We start from the raw sequence: 16,925 nt of genomic DNA on the forward strand, positions 1-16,925 counted from the left end.
CCCTATAAAACTAGTCGAGTAATCCCTGTGATACTAACTGAGCAACCTCTAACACTGACTAAGTTACTCCTATCATAACACTGATTGAGTAACTTCTATAACACTGACCAAGTAACTCCTATAGCATTAACGAAGTAACTCTTGTAATAGTTGGTGACACAGTTTGGCCAGCTACGTATAAAAGTTTGTGATTAAATATATTATAAATGGATCTTATTTTAAAGAATTTTTTAAAACGAATTTTATGATGGAAATAGAATTGAATTATAGAATATATTTATTAAAAGTTATGATTAATTTTGTATATATGAAACTATCGATAATAAAACTCTATACAACAATTTTATCTTAAAAAGTCTATCCAAAAATCGTTTACTTAGCATCATATGTGTCACAATAATACCTATTTATCGCCTACGTGACACGACACTTGGCGAAAAACTGGAATGCCAAAAATCTATCAATCTAATATAACGTGGCATCTAATAATCTAATCACAATAATACCTATTTGTCGCCTACATGACGCGACACTCCTAAAAAAACTGGAATGCTAAGTGTCGCTATCTCGTGGCCTGGTTGCGAGACCAGCTTTATTTATTAGTGATATAATATATAGAAAAAAAAGGACGCATCTAACCTGCAATGATAATCGAATTTTAAATGCCTCTGTATTTAGGAACAGAGCGAGTAAACCACTAAACTAGTAGGATGAGGTGGACAAAACATAAGGGTGCCATCTAAATTCTAAACCCACACCCAAATGTCCAAAACCAACAACTTCTTCATAGTCTAACACCACTTGTACCTCCCCCTTATAATCCACCCCAGCAGCCAGCATCATCTTTCTCCTCCACTATCTCTCCTCTTTCCAATTTCCAACCGAAGCTCCTCGAAAAAAAGCTTCGAGAAAAATGGCGCTTCGAACTCTGATGACCAGGAAAACCCTAGCTTCTGCATCTTCAAACCAAGGTCTTCTTCATCAATGTCGATCGTTGCAGACTTTCTCTCTCCCTGACCTTCCGTACGACTATGGCGCTCTTGAGCCTGCCATTAGCGCCGAAATCATGCAGCTTCACCATCAGAAGCATCACCAGACTTACATCACTAACTATAACAAAGCTCTTGAGCAGCTCGATGATGCTATTGCTAAAGGCGATGCTTCTAGTGTTGTTAAGCTTCAAAGCGCCATTAAATTCAATGGCGGAGGTTCGATTCTCTTTCTCTCTATCTCCTTTTTTACTTGAATTTGTTTTGTGGTTTGATTTTTCATTTTTTGAGCTCGGATTCTTGATTTTTCTGGATTTATTGCCTAGAAGTTTTCATCAATTTGACTTTATGAACAACGATGAAATGTTGATGATTTGTTTATGATTGCCTTACCTTTCGATTTCGATTGTAGTAATTGTTTGAGAGGATCAGACTCTTAAATGCATCTTGTTGTTTGTGATAACATCTAATGAATGGATGATATTGTTTTAATTAATCAGATTGTAAATTGGAGTCATTGGTGATGCTATATGAGTAACCAATTTTAATTTCCTTCAACTGATTAGAGTCATCTTTCACTGTGAGATTTGTACACCACTCATCGTATTTCGAATTCTTCAGTTGTGTTTTTGTGAATTAATAGCATTACATTTCTCGTGATAATGTTTTTATTCATCTGATTGTAAATTGGAGTTATAGGTAATGGCAAATGCTATATAGTGGACAGTTTTGAATTCCTTCAATCGATTAGAGTCATATTTTGCTGTGAAATTCGTACAGCTCATATCGTATTTCAAAGTCTTAAGTTATATGGTTGTGAATTAAAAAGCTTGGAGGTGAAGTATAGGTGGCCTTGAATTATGTGGTTGGGGAATATTGGAATTGACTTCTTTAGGTTGCAAAAGTCAAGGGAAAGGGGAAGGGTATTAGCAATACTTAGTACTTTGGTAGATATGAGAGTTTTTCTCAATGCCAATTCTCTGTGAGTTGTAAAAGGTTTCGTCAAATTTGTTGAGTGTTAAGAGGTTAAAAAGGATCAAAGAGGATGCATCTACGGAGTGTGAGGAGCAAGACAGACAATTACTAGCCGTGTCTAGTGTTTTCTGAAGCTGTCTTGTTGCCATTATACTTGCAGATGGCTGTCTTCCAAGAATCCTAACTGGTTCCGTACTATGCTTCCTGTTGGAATTTGAATATGTGATTGATTTTATGCATTGTCTCCTAAATTGTCTTTTGGCATTATATGTGTAATTATGTTATGATGTTTCAATGTTTTCCTAGATTCCTACAGATCCTACCTTTTTAATCAGTGTTTTATTCATACCTTTGAGTCAATTTTGGACAAATTTGATGGCAGGTCATGTGAATCACTCAATTTTCTGGAAGAATCTTGCTCCAATTAGTGTAAGTGTCAATATCGAGATATTTAGTTATCTAGTTTGTGTGATTAAATTCAATAGATGATGTAACTGATATCATGACATTGTTGCAGGAAGGAGGTGGTGAGCCTCCAAAAGCTTCACTGGGTTGGGCAATTGATTCAAACTTTGGCTCTCTGGAAGCTCTTATCCAGAAAATGAATGCGGAAGGAGCTGCCTTACAAGGTTCTGGATGGGTGGTAAGTTTCAGTCTCAGAAATCCTTTAGTTAACCTTTCTACTTTCACCCCCTTTTAACTGTGTGATAATCTGAATTCTTTGGAGCAGTGGCTTGGACTTGACACACAATCGAAGAAGCTTCTTGTTGAAACCACTCCAAATCAGGTGAATGCCCAGATTGTTTTCTTTTTATTCATAGGAGCAAAGCTTGAAATTTTCTGTGTTTCTAACGTGATGTTCTTAGAAGGAAATTCTTTCGTGCTCGAATTAGTATCTCCTTTCCTTTTGCATTTGTTGGGTTTTTTCTAGTCTATGCAGTTGTGTTGTTTTATGAAAGCTATTATTTTGTGTCAGGACCCTCTGGTAACTAAAGGACCAAGTTTGGTTCCTATACTTGGTATAGACGTATGGGAGCATGCGTACTACCTGCAGGTAATAATTCAAAGTTCTTTTTTATTTGTTAAATAATATGAGCATTTTTGTCTGTAATGTTTGACTGTTGCTTATATGTGGTCAGAAGCTTCATTATTTGGCGGTTTGGCCTTCTTAGTACCTGCAGATTTTTTCCTAACATGTTCCTCCTCTTGGTTTACTTTATATATTGATAGAGCAAGCAGAAAGATGTTGTACATTCACCTTATATTGTTATTAATAACCAGATTGCGTATTGTATTTTCTTTTTTATGGTAAGCGAAAAAGATCAATACTGATAATGGGTCATGACTGGCCTTTCTTTGCAGTCAATCTCTATTCAGCCTTGTCAATGTTCCTATCCATTGGCTGAATTAGGGCACATTGGCACTTAGTTGTTTCTAATTTGTCTTTTAAAGCTTGCAGACGAGAAACCTCCAAACTCTACTATATACTATATGCAGCAATAACTGCTTACATTTTGCTTTCCTTTATCTTGGTGATTCTAGGCATTTCTTCAGTAGCTTGTCTGTTTGTGATCATGAAACAATTGCTTTTACTAGGAATTATAGCTCTGATCAGGGGTGGACTGAGAGAAGCAGTTTGAACTTTTAACTGAGTGGATTTGGGGGGGGGTGGGGGCGGTAGATTGGTATATGCAGCTGAGTGGGTTGATGTGTAGGAATAAGCTGTATCCATATAGGTGTAATAAAAACATTGGCTTCACAAAATCACCTTTGGATCATCATATTGATGAAGTATAATGGGAAGATAACTGGTTATGGGGATTGGGGATTGATGCCTCTGAGGAAACAGCCTATCTAATAGTCCTCTATTAAATAGGGGGTGAGACTGCATCTAGACCTATTTAAACCTTACTTCAGAAGGGTTACTATTGGCATTGAAGAATGTAGGGATTTGCCACCTAGATGGGTCCTTGTATGGTTATGGAATGAATGTATATCCTGTTTTGATAGATAAAGCCGAGAGCTAGTAAACCTCTTGAAGTTGACATGACAGAATGGCCTTAGAAACCGGTTGCACAGCATAAAATATATGGCAGTATCATTTTTAAAAAGTGCCAGCATAAGTGGGTTACAAGCTATAGGACATCGGGTATTTGATCCTTTGAGGCAGATCTTGAAGCAAGTATTGAGTGTCTGCGAGGTGGATTGCATATTAATCTGAGCTATCTACCCTAAGATTCCACATCCTCTCAAGTACGCTGAAAACAGAGCATATCAACATCCAACTGAATTAGGTGAAGAACTAAAGTCGTTTTATAACATAGACAACAAAGAGATTCATCTCTAACCCTCCATGCTCCTCAAAAGGGTCATTCAATGCCCCAAGTACCTTTGCCATTAAGAAGCCCCTTTATATTCCACATATTACTTCTGAGCTCAACTCTATAACCTGATACACTATTGAACATAAAATCTTCTTCAAAAATTGCTCACCCGCATGATTCTGATTTAATTTCAATTTCTGATACATCTCATTGCTTTTGATCCTGACAATAACAAAGATAGATAAGAAGGGGAAGGGGAAGGGGAAGGGGGGAGGGGGGATGGGGGAGCAGAGAGGAACTTTGAGGAGAGAGTTGTAGACTTGTAGTTTGAACCTTCAAACTTCTGAAAATTATATAGCCCTTAATTTGTTCCCCTCTTCACCGAGCAAGGTCAAAGCCAAATACTAACCAGATCTTTTACTCTATATCTCTCATGCTTTCCTCTATTTGATCCTCTGTCTATAACCGGAATGGGGCAGACTTGCGGAGAGGAAGAACCCACCACTCATTATGTTTTCCCCTGCTCCAAGGCTGAAACAGGACCTTGCCTTCTTGTCTGAATCGATGACGTAGTAGCCAAACTGACTTCAAATGAGTAGAGGATCTATTTTTCCTTTTTGTTTTTTTTTGTTTTTTTTTTTTTTGGGGGGGGGGGGAGGGTGTGGGGTGTGGACTAACTTATTGATGGAAAACCATACAAGATACAATGTCTACCAAAGATATCAATTTCACACCAATAGCACAAGTATAAGAGAACAAAATAAAATCCTTTTTTCTAAAAAGACAATCTTGCTGTTTCTAATTTCTAACTTAATTTGCAAATATTTGCTTATGACTTTATGCTGTCCTCTGTGTTCCATGCATGTTATTTTCCTGTTCATGCATATATGAACATAAGTTAGCCTTTTGTGTATCTCATTTATAATATGGTTATTGGTTCTGGCTTTTGTTGACATTTCTGCTGTTTTTCTCTCTTGCAGTACAAGAATGTGAGACCTGATTATCTGAAGAACATCTGGAAGATTATGAACTGGAAACATGCAAGCGAGGTGTATGAAAAAGAATGCCCCAGCCACTAAGCTGTTACATACCATCATTTGGCGGAGGAATAAATATAATGCTATAGAAATAGAGGAAAGCCATGTTGTGGAGGTCGGCTTTGCTGTCTCATCCACAAACAGGCTTACTTTCCACTCTAGGTTCTCATATTCCCGTTTTAGCATTCTGTGATTTTGACAGATTAATAAACTGTCTTAACTACTGACACTCACTGAGGTTTTTTATGTAGATTGTGTGCAGATCTTCTGTTCCTATTTATGTTATTTTTCCTTCCAAGTTCTGTTAGTCAGTACACCATAGTATTTGGTAATGTGATATCGGGTGAGACACCCATTCTTGCTTCTTCCAAAGTTCCAAGAGTAGCTCTGTACAGCACCCAAGCTTAATAATCATCTTGCTTGTATAGGAAAAGCTTTTGTCATGCTATCCTACAATTTCTGTTATGTCATGCTTTAAGTTCGGAGAACAGCAAACATGTCATGTCTTCTGTCTTCCCTTGTTCCCATCAGAACGTCAATACGCTATTGTAGTATTGTGGACAAGTGCAGGCGCATAGACTGCATGGTTTATGTCCTTAGCTCGTTCCTGAGAGTTTGCTAAACTTGAACACGATATTCAAGATTAGCAATATGTCCATGAGCTGAATACAGTCTTGGATTTTAGGCAGTGACTTGTAAGGTGATTTTGAGCGTCATGTGTCTTATTACTCAGGTACTTTCTTTGCTGTTTTATTGGCATGTATTCCCAAGTGCTGGTTGATGTCGCAGTGGCCACCAGCCTGTGGTTCCTCATTCCCCTTGCTAGTTACTGTAAGAGGTGGTTTTCAATTATAAGAAATTCTTTAAATCATAAAATGTGTATTATTGTTCGTAAGAATAAAGTTGGTATAATTATCATAAAAAGAATACGGCTAAGCATAAAAAGAACTACTCATAAAAGAAACTAATCCATTTCTTATTAATTGCAAATTTACAATAGTAAGGTGTGTTACAAAGTATAAGGAAAATTATGAGATAGGGATTGATCAATTGAACTATTGCAATTAAATGTAATTATAAGACAATCGTCAAGCTCAATTTTGACGTTTGAGTTCTCAACAATAAATGGCAGGATCAAGGACAACAATGGAGCTTGTCAGAGGCACTGAGGCACATACTTTCAACCTCTGACACACCATGTTTTCATAACAGATGTTTAAGCGCACACAAATACATTCTTCTAGTGCTCGAGAAGGGGGGAGGGGGTAAAAAGACATCTAGATTGAAGGCGACGACATCTTAGTCATCAAATCAGTTTAAGGCAACTGGTCTATTATGTAGAGGATCGAGCATATATCATTATAAATAATCAAAATCTTCTCAACAATTTTGAAAGTTCTAAATATTGACCGAGATGCAAATCGAATAGCAAACTAGATTGTTAATATTGGTCATCTAATCAATAATTACTCCTTAAGTGTCTACATAAGTCCATCATTTTGGGGAATGACACATATGTCAATGCACAACTTTAATCATTACTATCTTTAATTTTTGTATTAATTTAACTTATAAAAACTTGATATCATGAAAAATTACATTTTGGCTAATCCAACTAAGTTTTCATAATAACATTTGGTGATCCTGAAACGGAAACTAACTTATCCGGGAATACTTGGGAAGCATCCCTGTGTCATCTAAATCGTATTCTTTCTCGTTGATTAGACTGCCTTTGTCCTATTGAAAGTTGAGATGCTCCTTGACATTATCCATCTTTGACAAATATGAAGTTCAACTGCATGAGATCGTGAAAAAACAAATGTTATCATTCTTGTGAGACTACGGTAGTTCTCCGTAATAGCCAGTATACAAAAGTTTGTTTTTTGAAAAATGATAATATGAATAATGATACCCTAACAATTGTTTAATTAGTTGCGATGTTTTAAAGTAATAAAAATGTGATCTTTAAACCAAAAATTATAGTTTGATTAATTACACTTTCGATTTAATATTTCCTATTTTCAAGTTTGGATTCAATTTTTTTAGATTCTTTTATACAATCCTTTATAAGGCCCGGTCACTTCACCTTCTTTTTACTAAACTTAAATTATTTTAACTGAATTGAAATTATTTTTGTTGAATTTAAATTATTTTTACTGAATTGAAATTAATTTTACTTTAATGAACAAAAATTATTGTTATTGAAATGAACTTATTTTTACTAAACTAAAAATATATTTAGTGAACTAAAATTATTTTTCCTGAATACTACAAAATATTTTTTAAAGGTAAAGTAAACAGGTCTTAATAATAGATGTTTTGTTTTAAACTTTTAGAGGGAAGGCTATCAATTTAGAGACATCTCAATATCTCATTCAAAAACTTTTGTATACATCTGTTTTTTTAAAAAATAAAATAAAATAAAATTGTATACATCCGATGTATATATCGAGATAACTTTTAGACATATCAGGGTGTAACTTAGTAACTTTTGATCATTTTTAAGTTACTTCATAGCGCATGTACAATGTACAATATTTTACGGTACATCGTATTATTTTTTATTTTTATTTTTTTTCACAATCTTAGACTAGGGAATGCGAGGGTAAGTGAGTGTCCAATATAAAACCCTCACACCTTTCATCACTTTAGAAACCCTAATTATACTGAGTGAGCGCAGCTGCAGCCGGAGGAGAGAGAATCGTCTTCTACCTTCAACAATGGTGAATTTCTCCATCTCTCTCTCTTCATCTTCTTCCTTAATCTGAAACTCTTTTTGTTAATTTCTTCTGTATTTTAATGGCAGACTTTCAAGCGAAGGAATGGAGGTCGCAACAAGCACGGCCGTGGCCATGTCAACTTCATTCGCTGCTCCAACTGCGGCAAATGCTGCCCTAAGGTCTTCTTTCTCTCTCCTCGATTTTGATTATTTTCTTCGATTTTTCTTGTTTTGTTTATGAATCTGTGAATATATGAAATGGCGATTTTTGAAATTTGGTATGAATTTGTACGTCTGTTTATATTTCTGGATTTGTTGTTTGATAATATGAATTTGCAGATGATCGTAATCTCTTTTGTATGTTTGTTAACATAATCAAGGTGTGATTTTTCTTGATGAATCGAAGATAATGTTCAAATGAGTTTTGATAGTTTGATATACCGATGATTATATAAATTATGAAATAAGTATGCTTGCAATTTGGTTAATTTGCACTAATGTGAGGGCTAGTGTATTTGAGATTAGTGGTAGACAAAGCAAATGATAGTGTCGTTTTTTGAGTGTTTAGGTGTTAATGTTTTGTTTTTTGGATTTTGGTTGTGTGAAGGACAAGGCCATCAAGAGATTTATTGTGAGGAACATTGTTGAACAAGCTGCCGTTCGTGATGTTCAAGAAGCTTGTGTCTATGATGGTAACTCCCCCGTTCTGTGTATTCTGTAATGTGACTGTCGAGTTTTTATGTGAAGTTGAGTTGTCTTTGCTAACCTCTTGTGGATTTGTGTGTAATTTTGAAGGGTACACACTCCCAAAGCTGTACACCAAGATGCAGTATTGTGTTTCTTGTGCTATCCACTCCCATGTTGTGAGGGTGCGATCTCGCACTGACAGGAGGAAACGTGACCCACCACAGCGTTACACTAGACGCAAGGTACCCATTTCATTTGCTGATTGGTATATTTATTTGGTTGCTTATTGTGTGTACTGCATGGCTATCTAAATGCTACTCTTGACTTTTGGGTTTGTTGGTGATGGTTGTACGTAATTATTCCTGCATTGAGCTGATTAGAAGTTTAGAACAGCGAAAATGTGAGAGTGGAAATGACTTTAGGTACTCATTTTGCATGCATTTCTCTGATCAACTCAGCTCTGAATTTTGTACTAAGATGATCCTTATAGCTATGCTTGCACTATTATGTAGAGACTAGAGAGTGTCACAGATTCATGTGTTTGGTGGCTTGCTAAGCGGTATATGTGGGGAAAACTGCATCAAACCATATGTTCTGTAAAAAACTCCCGCAAATTGTGTCATTTTGACACTTAAAATTCTTAACATTTTCTCTATTGGTCCCTTGTTATATATGCACTTAGTTCATTGGCAATGGAGCCTTTGAAATTGCTTCTTTGTCATGTTAACAATTTAATCTCACTATGTTAAGGACTTGTGACCTTTTCCTTACGACCCAATCTTAATGGGATGCTTAACCATCATCTATGACTTGCAACTTGCTATCAACGCCTCATAGTAGAAGAGAGTCAAGTAGGCATGTTAGTGGTAGACAAAATTGATTATTACTTAGCCCAATTTGCAAGGAAAAGAGTTTATTGAAACCAAAATAGTGAAGATTAAAGCATGAATTTCATATTGTGCACATGATCTGTTATTGCCCGAATTTTTTTGATGATTGCAACTAAAAGTATCGTTTAAATCTGTGTTCCACCTTTAGAAGACCAGCAATATAAGTTTTATTTTGGGTGGGATGTACTGGATTAGGTTGGGGTAAAACAACTTAGGGAAGGCTCCATTTAAGCCCTCAGGTATGACACTAGCTTCCATGCATTTCCGTTGTGAATTTAGTGGCTTTTAATTCTTTAAAGCATCTCTGCTTGGGGTGGAGATACTAGTGACTTTTTTACAGGCTAAAAATTCCCAATAGATGCAAACCTTTTCTATTCATGTGTCTGAATGTACCCTTTCTATTGTATAACAGGGTGGACATTGTAGACTAGCTGGCTAGGTGTATGAATAATTAGTCTTCTTATATTGAGATACTCCTCATTACTCAGTCTGTGGTGCCCCATGTTTGGTTTCATCAGAGATTGCCAATATATGCTGAAGTCGTGAGGACTAAACGTCGGTGTATGAATATTTAGTCTTCATATATTGAGATGCTCCTTATTACTCAGTCTGTGGCTCAATGCCCCATGTTTGGTTTCATCAGAGATTGCCAATATATGCTGAAGTCTTGAGGACTAAACGTCAGTTTGGTACATGGGAAATTACAAATATATTTTGGAAAGTCATCTTTTCTATATGATAGAAGAGGTGAAACTTGTGTTTTATGTGCTGTCAACCAAATTGTTATGTAATCTTCCTTAATCTGTCTACTGTAGATTGGTAGAGGCATTTTGTGTGTTTGACATTCTGCCATTTAGTTGAAGCCAATATCAGAGATTAATTTTGTGTAGAATTAAATTGATTGATATGTGACCATGTCATCTTTTTCCAGTAAAGTTGGTTTATTGTCTAAGTGTTTGGTTATGGTTGTGGCTTTACAGGAGGATACACCAAGGCCTGGTGCTGCTCCAGGGGCTCGCCCTGCTGCTGCTGCAGGAGGAGCTCGTCCATAGAAGACAAGTCATGTTCATCTGAAGCTTTATGCCTCCAAGTTTATCCCATAGATTTTGAGAACTTTAGCTCTAAGTTTTGGAACAGAATTTTTGTTATCTTAACTATATGCTTGCATTGTCTTTATTTAGCTGTCAATGAGGAATGATTGTTACTCAAATTTTAATGCCTCTACTTGTTTCATAAGTGGTTGTTTTCAGAGTACTTAATCTGTGATCTATTTTCAAAGTGTTTTGTTGCCTGTGGATCATTCCGGGAGTGGTTCTACAGTTAATTAACGACAATTTGAATTTGCCTATGCTTATATATGCTGAGGTTTATTCAGCAGTACACCTGCTTGACAACAGTTGCATATTCTCTACTCTAAAAGCTTTATATAGTCCTTTCTAACTTTGAGGCAGTAAATAATTTATGCATCAAAAGGACAACAGGACGACAATTGCATATTTTTTCAATCTGATGAGCTATTCTGCTTTTACCAAGGGGTTTGTGTACTCTTTTAACATCTTGTACATTGACAGTGACAGTGTTAGTCATGTTAGCCAAGATATGAGTAAAACAGAAATAAGAAACTCTGTTAATATGATGCAAGCGGTCAAGTTAAAATGACACTTTAGAGGTAGTATTTGCTTAGGCGAAATGGACCATGAACATTTCACAATGCCAAGCTTCTATGGACAGCTCAAAGCCTATTCTGAACTCAAAGAATACAGTGAATGTAGGTACAAGATTAACTAGAATTACAAGCTAAATTAAATAAGAATCACTTCCACCAAAGACAGACCAATTGTTCATATTACCAACAAAATTTACCACAATTATGAATCCAATGAGTTATACTTGGTTGTATCTGGCTGTAGCACCACCAAAATATTTGTTATTATCAATTCAAATGTAGGTGGGACACTGAGGTTTTATGCATAGGTGAAATTTTCTATCTGGTGCTTAAGCCTTAAAAATATTTTTTTAAGACAAAATTTGCTGTCTGTCAGTTCAAGTACATGTACATTTACAAGGACAACTAAACATCCGAACAATGGAGCTGAAACTGTCACCTTCTCGTGCATTCCCTTGTACCTACTGAAGGTAAAGAGTTTGTACTTAAAGTCAGTTCTGTGTGAGTCCTCAGTTAATCCAATCCCTCTTCTGTTTTATGCCACAACTGGATCAGAATTGTCTGCCTTTTGCACTGGTGTCCGGCTGTCCGCTGAATCAAGATGTGTTGCCTGAGATTTGCCAAGCTACATCATCTTGCTTTTCTTCTTGTTGGAACTCCCAACTGCACGTCTTATTATGGACCAATAACTTGTAAGTTTAACTCCGGTCTGCTTCATGCTTGGGTTGTAGTTGTCGAATTGTTAAGGTCCTTTGCAATACTAATGCAAGTAGTCATTGGACAATTTGTCTTGATCGCGTTTGATACAATATGGGATCTGCTAGCAGCATAACCCTCCTGCAAAAGAATACACCATACTTCCAAGACATCAGATTTGTCATGTAGAACAAGTTTGTTGATGCTTAATTTTGCATATGAAGTCAAATTTAATGCAGCTAAAGCCAAATGCATCAAATATTTTACTAAGATGGCAACTTCTGTTGGTTCACAGGAGGCACAAAAGCCATCATACTGAGGAACCAGGCCGGGAATATCATTTACTTCAGGTTCAAGTCTATAATACTAAGTTAAAATCTCACTGATACAAAGACTTTCTGTCATTAACTCATTATAGTAAAGTATAAGCGGCATATCAGCAAGTATACCTTCTGCAGGGTGCTTATCAAACTTCTGAGGGACGGAGAATTTACTTTTGCACGTTTAGCTATCTGGCAGGTAATATACAAAACTAGAGAAGTTAGTAAGCAGAGTTACAAATAAATGATTCAAAGTGAAGAGTAGTCACATTGCAAATATGTCAGGAGAAATTTGAATACCGTACCTGATCTATTTTGATATAACCTGATGGTAATTTTGGATCGCTTTCACCAATCATCAGGTTAATGACTTTCTCCAACTCGAGGCCCATGCCATTACCTATCCACCCCCATTGTCGAGCCAGATCTAATAACTCTGCAAGGTAGGCACCATCATGGAGTGGTCCAGTCCAAAGGGGCCCTGAGACAACAAGTGAACCACCAGAAGGCGGCTGACAGCAGACGAGAAATTTATATTAATCAACTATTGTGGTTCACCTTTCATGGCAGTGCAGACGGAGAAGTAATTTTCTTTTCGTGTTCCTCGTGTACATGCCATAATACACTTGGGCAGTGTGTGAATTTCACATGTCCTATGGGCATATGTATGTACATTACCTGAGTGTGGTAGAGGCGTTGCTCGCATTGGGCATGAAACTAGAATAAGTACAGCACAAATGTACAATGTTCTTTTTTTTTTTTTTTTGAAAATTCAATCCTATGAGAGGGTGTATTCAAAACTTTAATGAAAAAGGCCCTAAAGACAGGGGATGCATGTTATGTGCCTCTATGTATGTCACATGCCAGCACATAATATATGTGAATATTGGCACATGTAAGTCACGCGCTATGAAGAATTCAGTAGGCGTGTAGATTTTGTTTAGGCCCTTAGGCTTGTAGAGTAGGTTTGAGGGTTTCACTTACATTCAGGGTCGAGTGGGATAATAATATCCAACAAACCGTCTGATTCATAAATTATATCCAACAAATTGTCTGATTAATAATTAATTGATTGGTACAAGTAAGTTGATACGGTTTAATTAACACTCTTTCTAACTCAAAATAATAGGCTATGTATGATTTTAGATCAAATCTGGTCAGTTTAGATCATTACTTTCTGCCATTAAATTACAAATCAAAACAATGGTCTAGAAAGCTGCTCATCAGTAGCCAGATAAGCAATGGGGTCAATATGGGACTGATTACAGGAACACGTGAAAAGCGAGGAACAAAGAACACTGCTTTTAACAACATATCAATCTATTTAAGTAGGAAAATGCAAAATTATAACAAGCAAAATCTGGAGTATCAATCAAGTTTAAGTAAGCACCATAAACATCAGTATCAATTGTACAAAGCAATAATGGACCATTTCATCAATACTTCTAAAATGCAGAGGACCATAAATAATACAGTACTTTGTATTCCATATTTCTATAATAATTACAACAATAATAATAATATTATATTGTTTTGACATATTGGTCTCTTCATACAAATATTATAATTTGTGATCATACAAAATGTGCAATTCAGTGTATTCAGATAAGCATATCGGTTTTTAGCAGCTTTATTCTTTGGCTAATTAAATGATTCGATGAGAAATCCATACCTTAGTGCTGCAGTTGGAGCAACAGATCTTTCCAAGTTCTTGCCAGGTAAATGTCTGAGAATTTCCACAATCACGACAGTAGCTTATGAATCCATAATGTCTGCCATCAGAAGTTAAGCCACCAAATTAGCTCTCTAGAATATGAAATTAAATGGTCCATAGCATAAGCTAATAGTATCACAGTTCCAACGAGTATCACCTCATGTCAATTAGCCTCCCACGGCTAACTCGTAACATAACTCGAAACACAGGTCCATGGTAAGAGTAGTATGAAAAGAGAGGAGTGACATGGTATCCCATCACACAAGCTTCACGAACTGCACCTCCTACTAGCATTCTTAAGCCAATCTCGTTTGGATAAGGCATTGGCCTAATATAAGCTCCATAAGAAGCTAGAGAACTAACAAGAAAAACAACTTATTAGGTTCACATAAGAGATACCAAGTTCATTTTACAATTTATCATATTCGGATAAGGTGTTATTACCCCACTCTTCGAGATTTTACTTCAAGACACACAAAGCCACAAACTCTGTTTAGCTGAATGAATATATGTAATCATCAAATTGATCATGTTTATATGATATAGAATTATAGAGAGTAGAAAAAAGCTCCAACTCATATGAAGCTATAGATTTACTATGTATCCCTCAATTTAAACTTAATTGTCGCATTAACATGATTCTTCAGAATTATAAGATCCATAATGCAGAGACAAATAATCAAAACACAAAATAATAAGTTTTTCTTGTATTACTCTTGTCCTCAGATAGCTAGCCATTTGTCAAATTAACACATTCTTTAGTAAACTTTTAATTTACACTTACAACGCAAAATACTAGAGCTATAACTACTATTAGCCCAACTACTCATACATGTTCAAGCAATTAATTATAACATCTGTTAAAACATGTCCAAATCTTCTTTTCTTTTCTTAATTTTTTAACTATTAAGATGTGGAAAATAGACTGGGTGAGGCCTAAGAGATGAAAGAGACATAAACATGATCATTCACGTGAAAATATAGAAGATGACAAATTTAGCAAAATGCCCTTTTCACTATTTATTAATTCCCTTTTACAAAATATATTACATATCTTAAAATTTGAATAGTCCAGCATAAGCTGTTCGAGTACTCCGTATCATTCATTTATTGTTTGCTTTCTTACTCACCTTTGGTATTATTTTCTATCCACTTCCAAAATGTGTATCCGCAATCAATAATCATTCTTGTTTCTAATAAATTAAATAAAATATTGATTTTGATTTACAAAAAGATCCCGATATCTATTTACGCTATATATATATCTAGTTGCTTCAAATTACATACAATTCATTCCATTACAAAGTTGAATTTTACGTGATTATAAATGACTAAGCTTATTGTATACTACCTCCGTTTTTTTAGTTGATATGTTTTGACTTTGTGCACTATTCACATAACCTACTTTGACTTCAGTTTGTGATTTAGTGTTTGATAAATACACAGTCAAGTGCGATCTTGTTAGATTTATCTCAATGTCTACTTTCCAAACATCAAAATTTCATAATTTTTGCTAATACATAACTAAAAATATTTACATTTAAAAGTATGTATTGGCAAACGTGTCTAAATGAAATGTGTCAACTAATAAAAAACAGGGGAAGTATATGCAATTTCGCCTAACATAGTTATTTAGAAGAATTCATCAAGTTCATGCATAATTCTAGCAATCTGTCACCTTCATACTTAAATGTCCAATTAAACATCATTAAAAGAATCTAACCTTCAACATATCCTACTCTAGTGACTTCTACTACTTCTCAAGAGGCAAAATCTTGGAATATTACACAAGGGAAGGGGGCCTAGGATTGACTCTCCAATGTACTATCCAAACTTCAGAAAATTTAATTATGTTAGTACACATCTTCACAAGATCATGACCCACAAATTTTTGGCCTATGAGCTCTCCTTGATAGCTAGCTTACCTCCACCCTCATCCAGTTAATCATACGAGATTTGATCTCAGTTTCGACTTAAACTTTAACCAGCTAAACTAATCAACAGTGTTACATCCAAACACGAATCAATGTCAATAGTAAATAGTTTGTTTTTCAAAAAGGTAATGCATACAAAATAGCACTAGTCAAAAACATTTAAATGACCAAATGCGCTAAAATCCAAATGGGTATACGACAATCATGCATATAAATATATAATTGATATAAAAACATAAGTACCATTTTCACAAACACTTGGTGTGCATTACACACACATTTTAAACACAACCAAATAACAAAATTTCAATATTTGAAGATATTAAAAATAGGTGTACTCACTTATGGGGACGATGTCCTCCAGCCGAGTAGCCATCAGTTGAGGTAACATAAACCAAACCATCCATTTTTATAGCATTAAAAGCCGATCTCAAGAAGCTTGAATCACTACCAAATGAGTCAACATCAATGAAATCGAAAAAATCCCTTTGTAGATAACACTCACTCATTACTCTATTAGCATCTAAATGGGTAATTACCCATTTCTTTTTACCCTCTAAATTCTTCGGAATTTGAGACAAATTATCCATTATCAATCCCCTGTTTTCCTCATTTGCATCATTAACTAACACAAAATCGGCCCCCGATTCGGCTAAGTACCGAAGCGACCGCACCCCACAGCCACACATTGCATCGAGAACCCGTAATTCGGGGTTCGAACGCTTGTAGTGGGCGGCAGAAAGGACCCCGAGGTCCCGGCCTATGAAGCTCTCGTGTCGAAAGAAGGAATCACCCACTTGAAATTGGAGACCCCTTTCGGTTTCGTAATCGGTGGATTGAATCGATGAATGACATTTGGGGATAAAAGAGGGTGGAATTTGGGGTTTTGGAAGATTGAAGATAAAGGGTGAAAATGAAAAAGTTTGCATTTTTGGAGATAACGAATTTTTGAGAAATTTTGGCGGGAGATTATA

At 35.8% G+C, this 16,925-nt stretch overlaps 3 protein-coding genes across 3 annotated transcripts; 2 read left to right on the plus strand and 1 right to left on the minus strand.

Moving 5' to 3' along the window:
- The first annotated feature begins 778 nt into the window (after positions 1-778).
- LOC110704472 (superoxide dismutase [Mn], mitochondrial-like) lies at positions 779-5,691 on the plus strand. Its single transcript, XM_021882256.1, has 6 exons — positions 779-1,208; positions 2,347-2,393; positions 2,482-2,607; positions 2,695-2,751; positions 2,941-3,018; positions 5,269-5,691. The coding sequence occupies exons 1-6, from the start codon at positions 914-916 to the stop codon at positions 5,365-5,367; spliced, it is 702 nt and encodes a 233-aa protein (XP_021737948.1). The 5' UTR covers positions 779-913; the 3' UTR covers positions 5,368-5,691.
- Positions 5,692-7,893: 2,202 nt separating this feature from the next.
- Positions 7,894-10,973, plus strand: LOC110704473 (40S ribosomal protein S26-1-like). Its single transcript, XM_021882257.1, has 5 exons — positions 7,894-8,048; positions 8,132-8,224; positions 8,652-8,736; positions 8,840-8,973; positions 10,602-10,973. The coding sequence occupies exons 1-5, from the start codon at positions 8,046-8,048 to the stop codon at positions 10,671-10,673; spliced, it is 387 nt and encodes a 128-aa protein (XP_021737949.1). The 5' UTR covers positions 7,894-8,045; the 3' UTR covers positions 10,674-10,973.
- A 293-nt stretch (positions 10,974-11,266) lies between these two features.
- Positions 11,267-16,913, minus strand: LOC110704475 (tRNA (guanine(26)-N(2))-dimethyltransferase-like). The gene is made up of 6 exons (XM_021882259.1): positions 16,294-16,913; positions 14,175-14,375; positions 13,976-14,075; positions 12,609-12,815; positions 12,433-12,495; positions 11,267-12,124 (listed from the first exon to the last, which is right to left on the minus strand). The coding sequence occupies exons 1-6, from the start codon at positions 16,878-16,880 to the stop codon at positions 12,002-12,004; spliced, it is 1,281 nt and encodes a 426-aa protein (XP_021737951.1). The 5' UTR covers positions 16,881-16,913; the 3' UTR covers positions 11,267-12,001.
- Positions 16,914-16,925: the final 12 nt, after the last annotated feature.

This window comes from Chenopodium quinoa, unplaced genomic scaffold (assembly GCF_001683475.1).
Source record: "Chenopodium quinoa cultivar QQ74 unplaced genomic scaffold, ASM168347v1, whole genome shotgun sequence".
NCBI classification, from domain to species: Eukaryota; Viridiplantae; Streptophyta; class Magnoliopsida; order Caryophyllales; family Amaranthaceae; genus Chenopodium; species Chenopodium quinoa.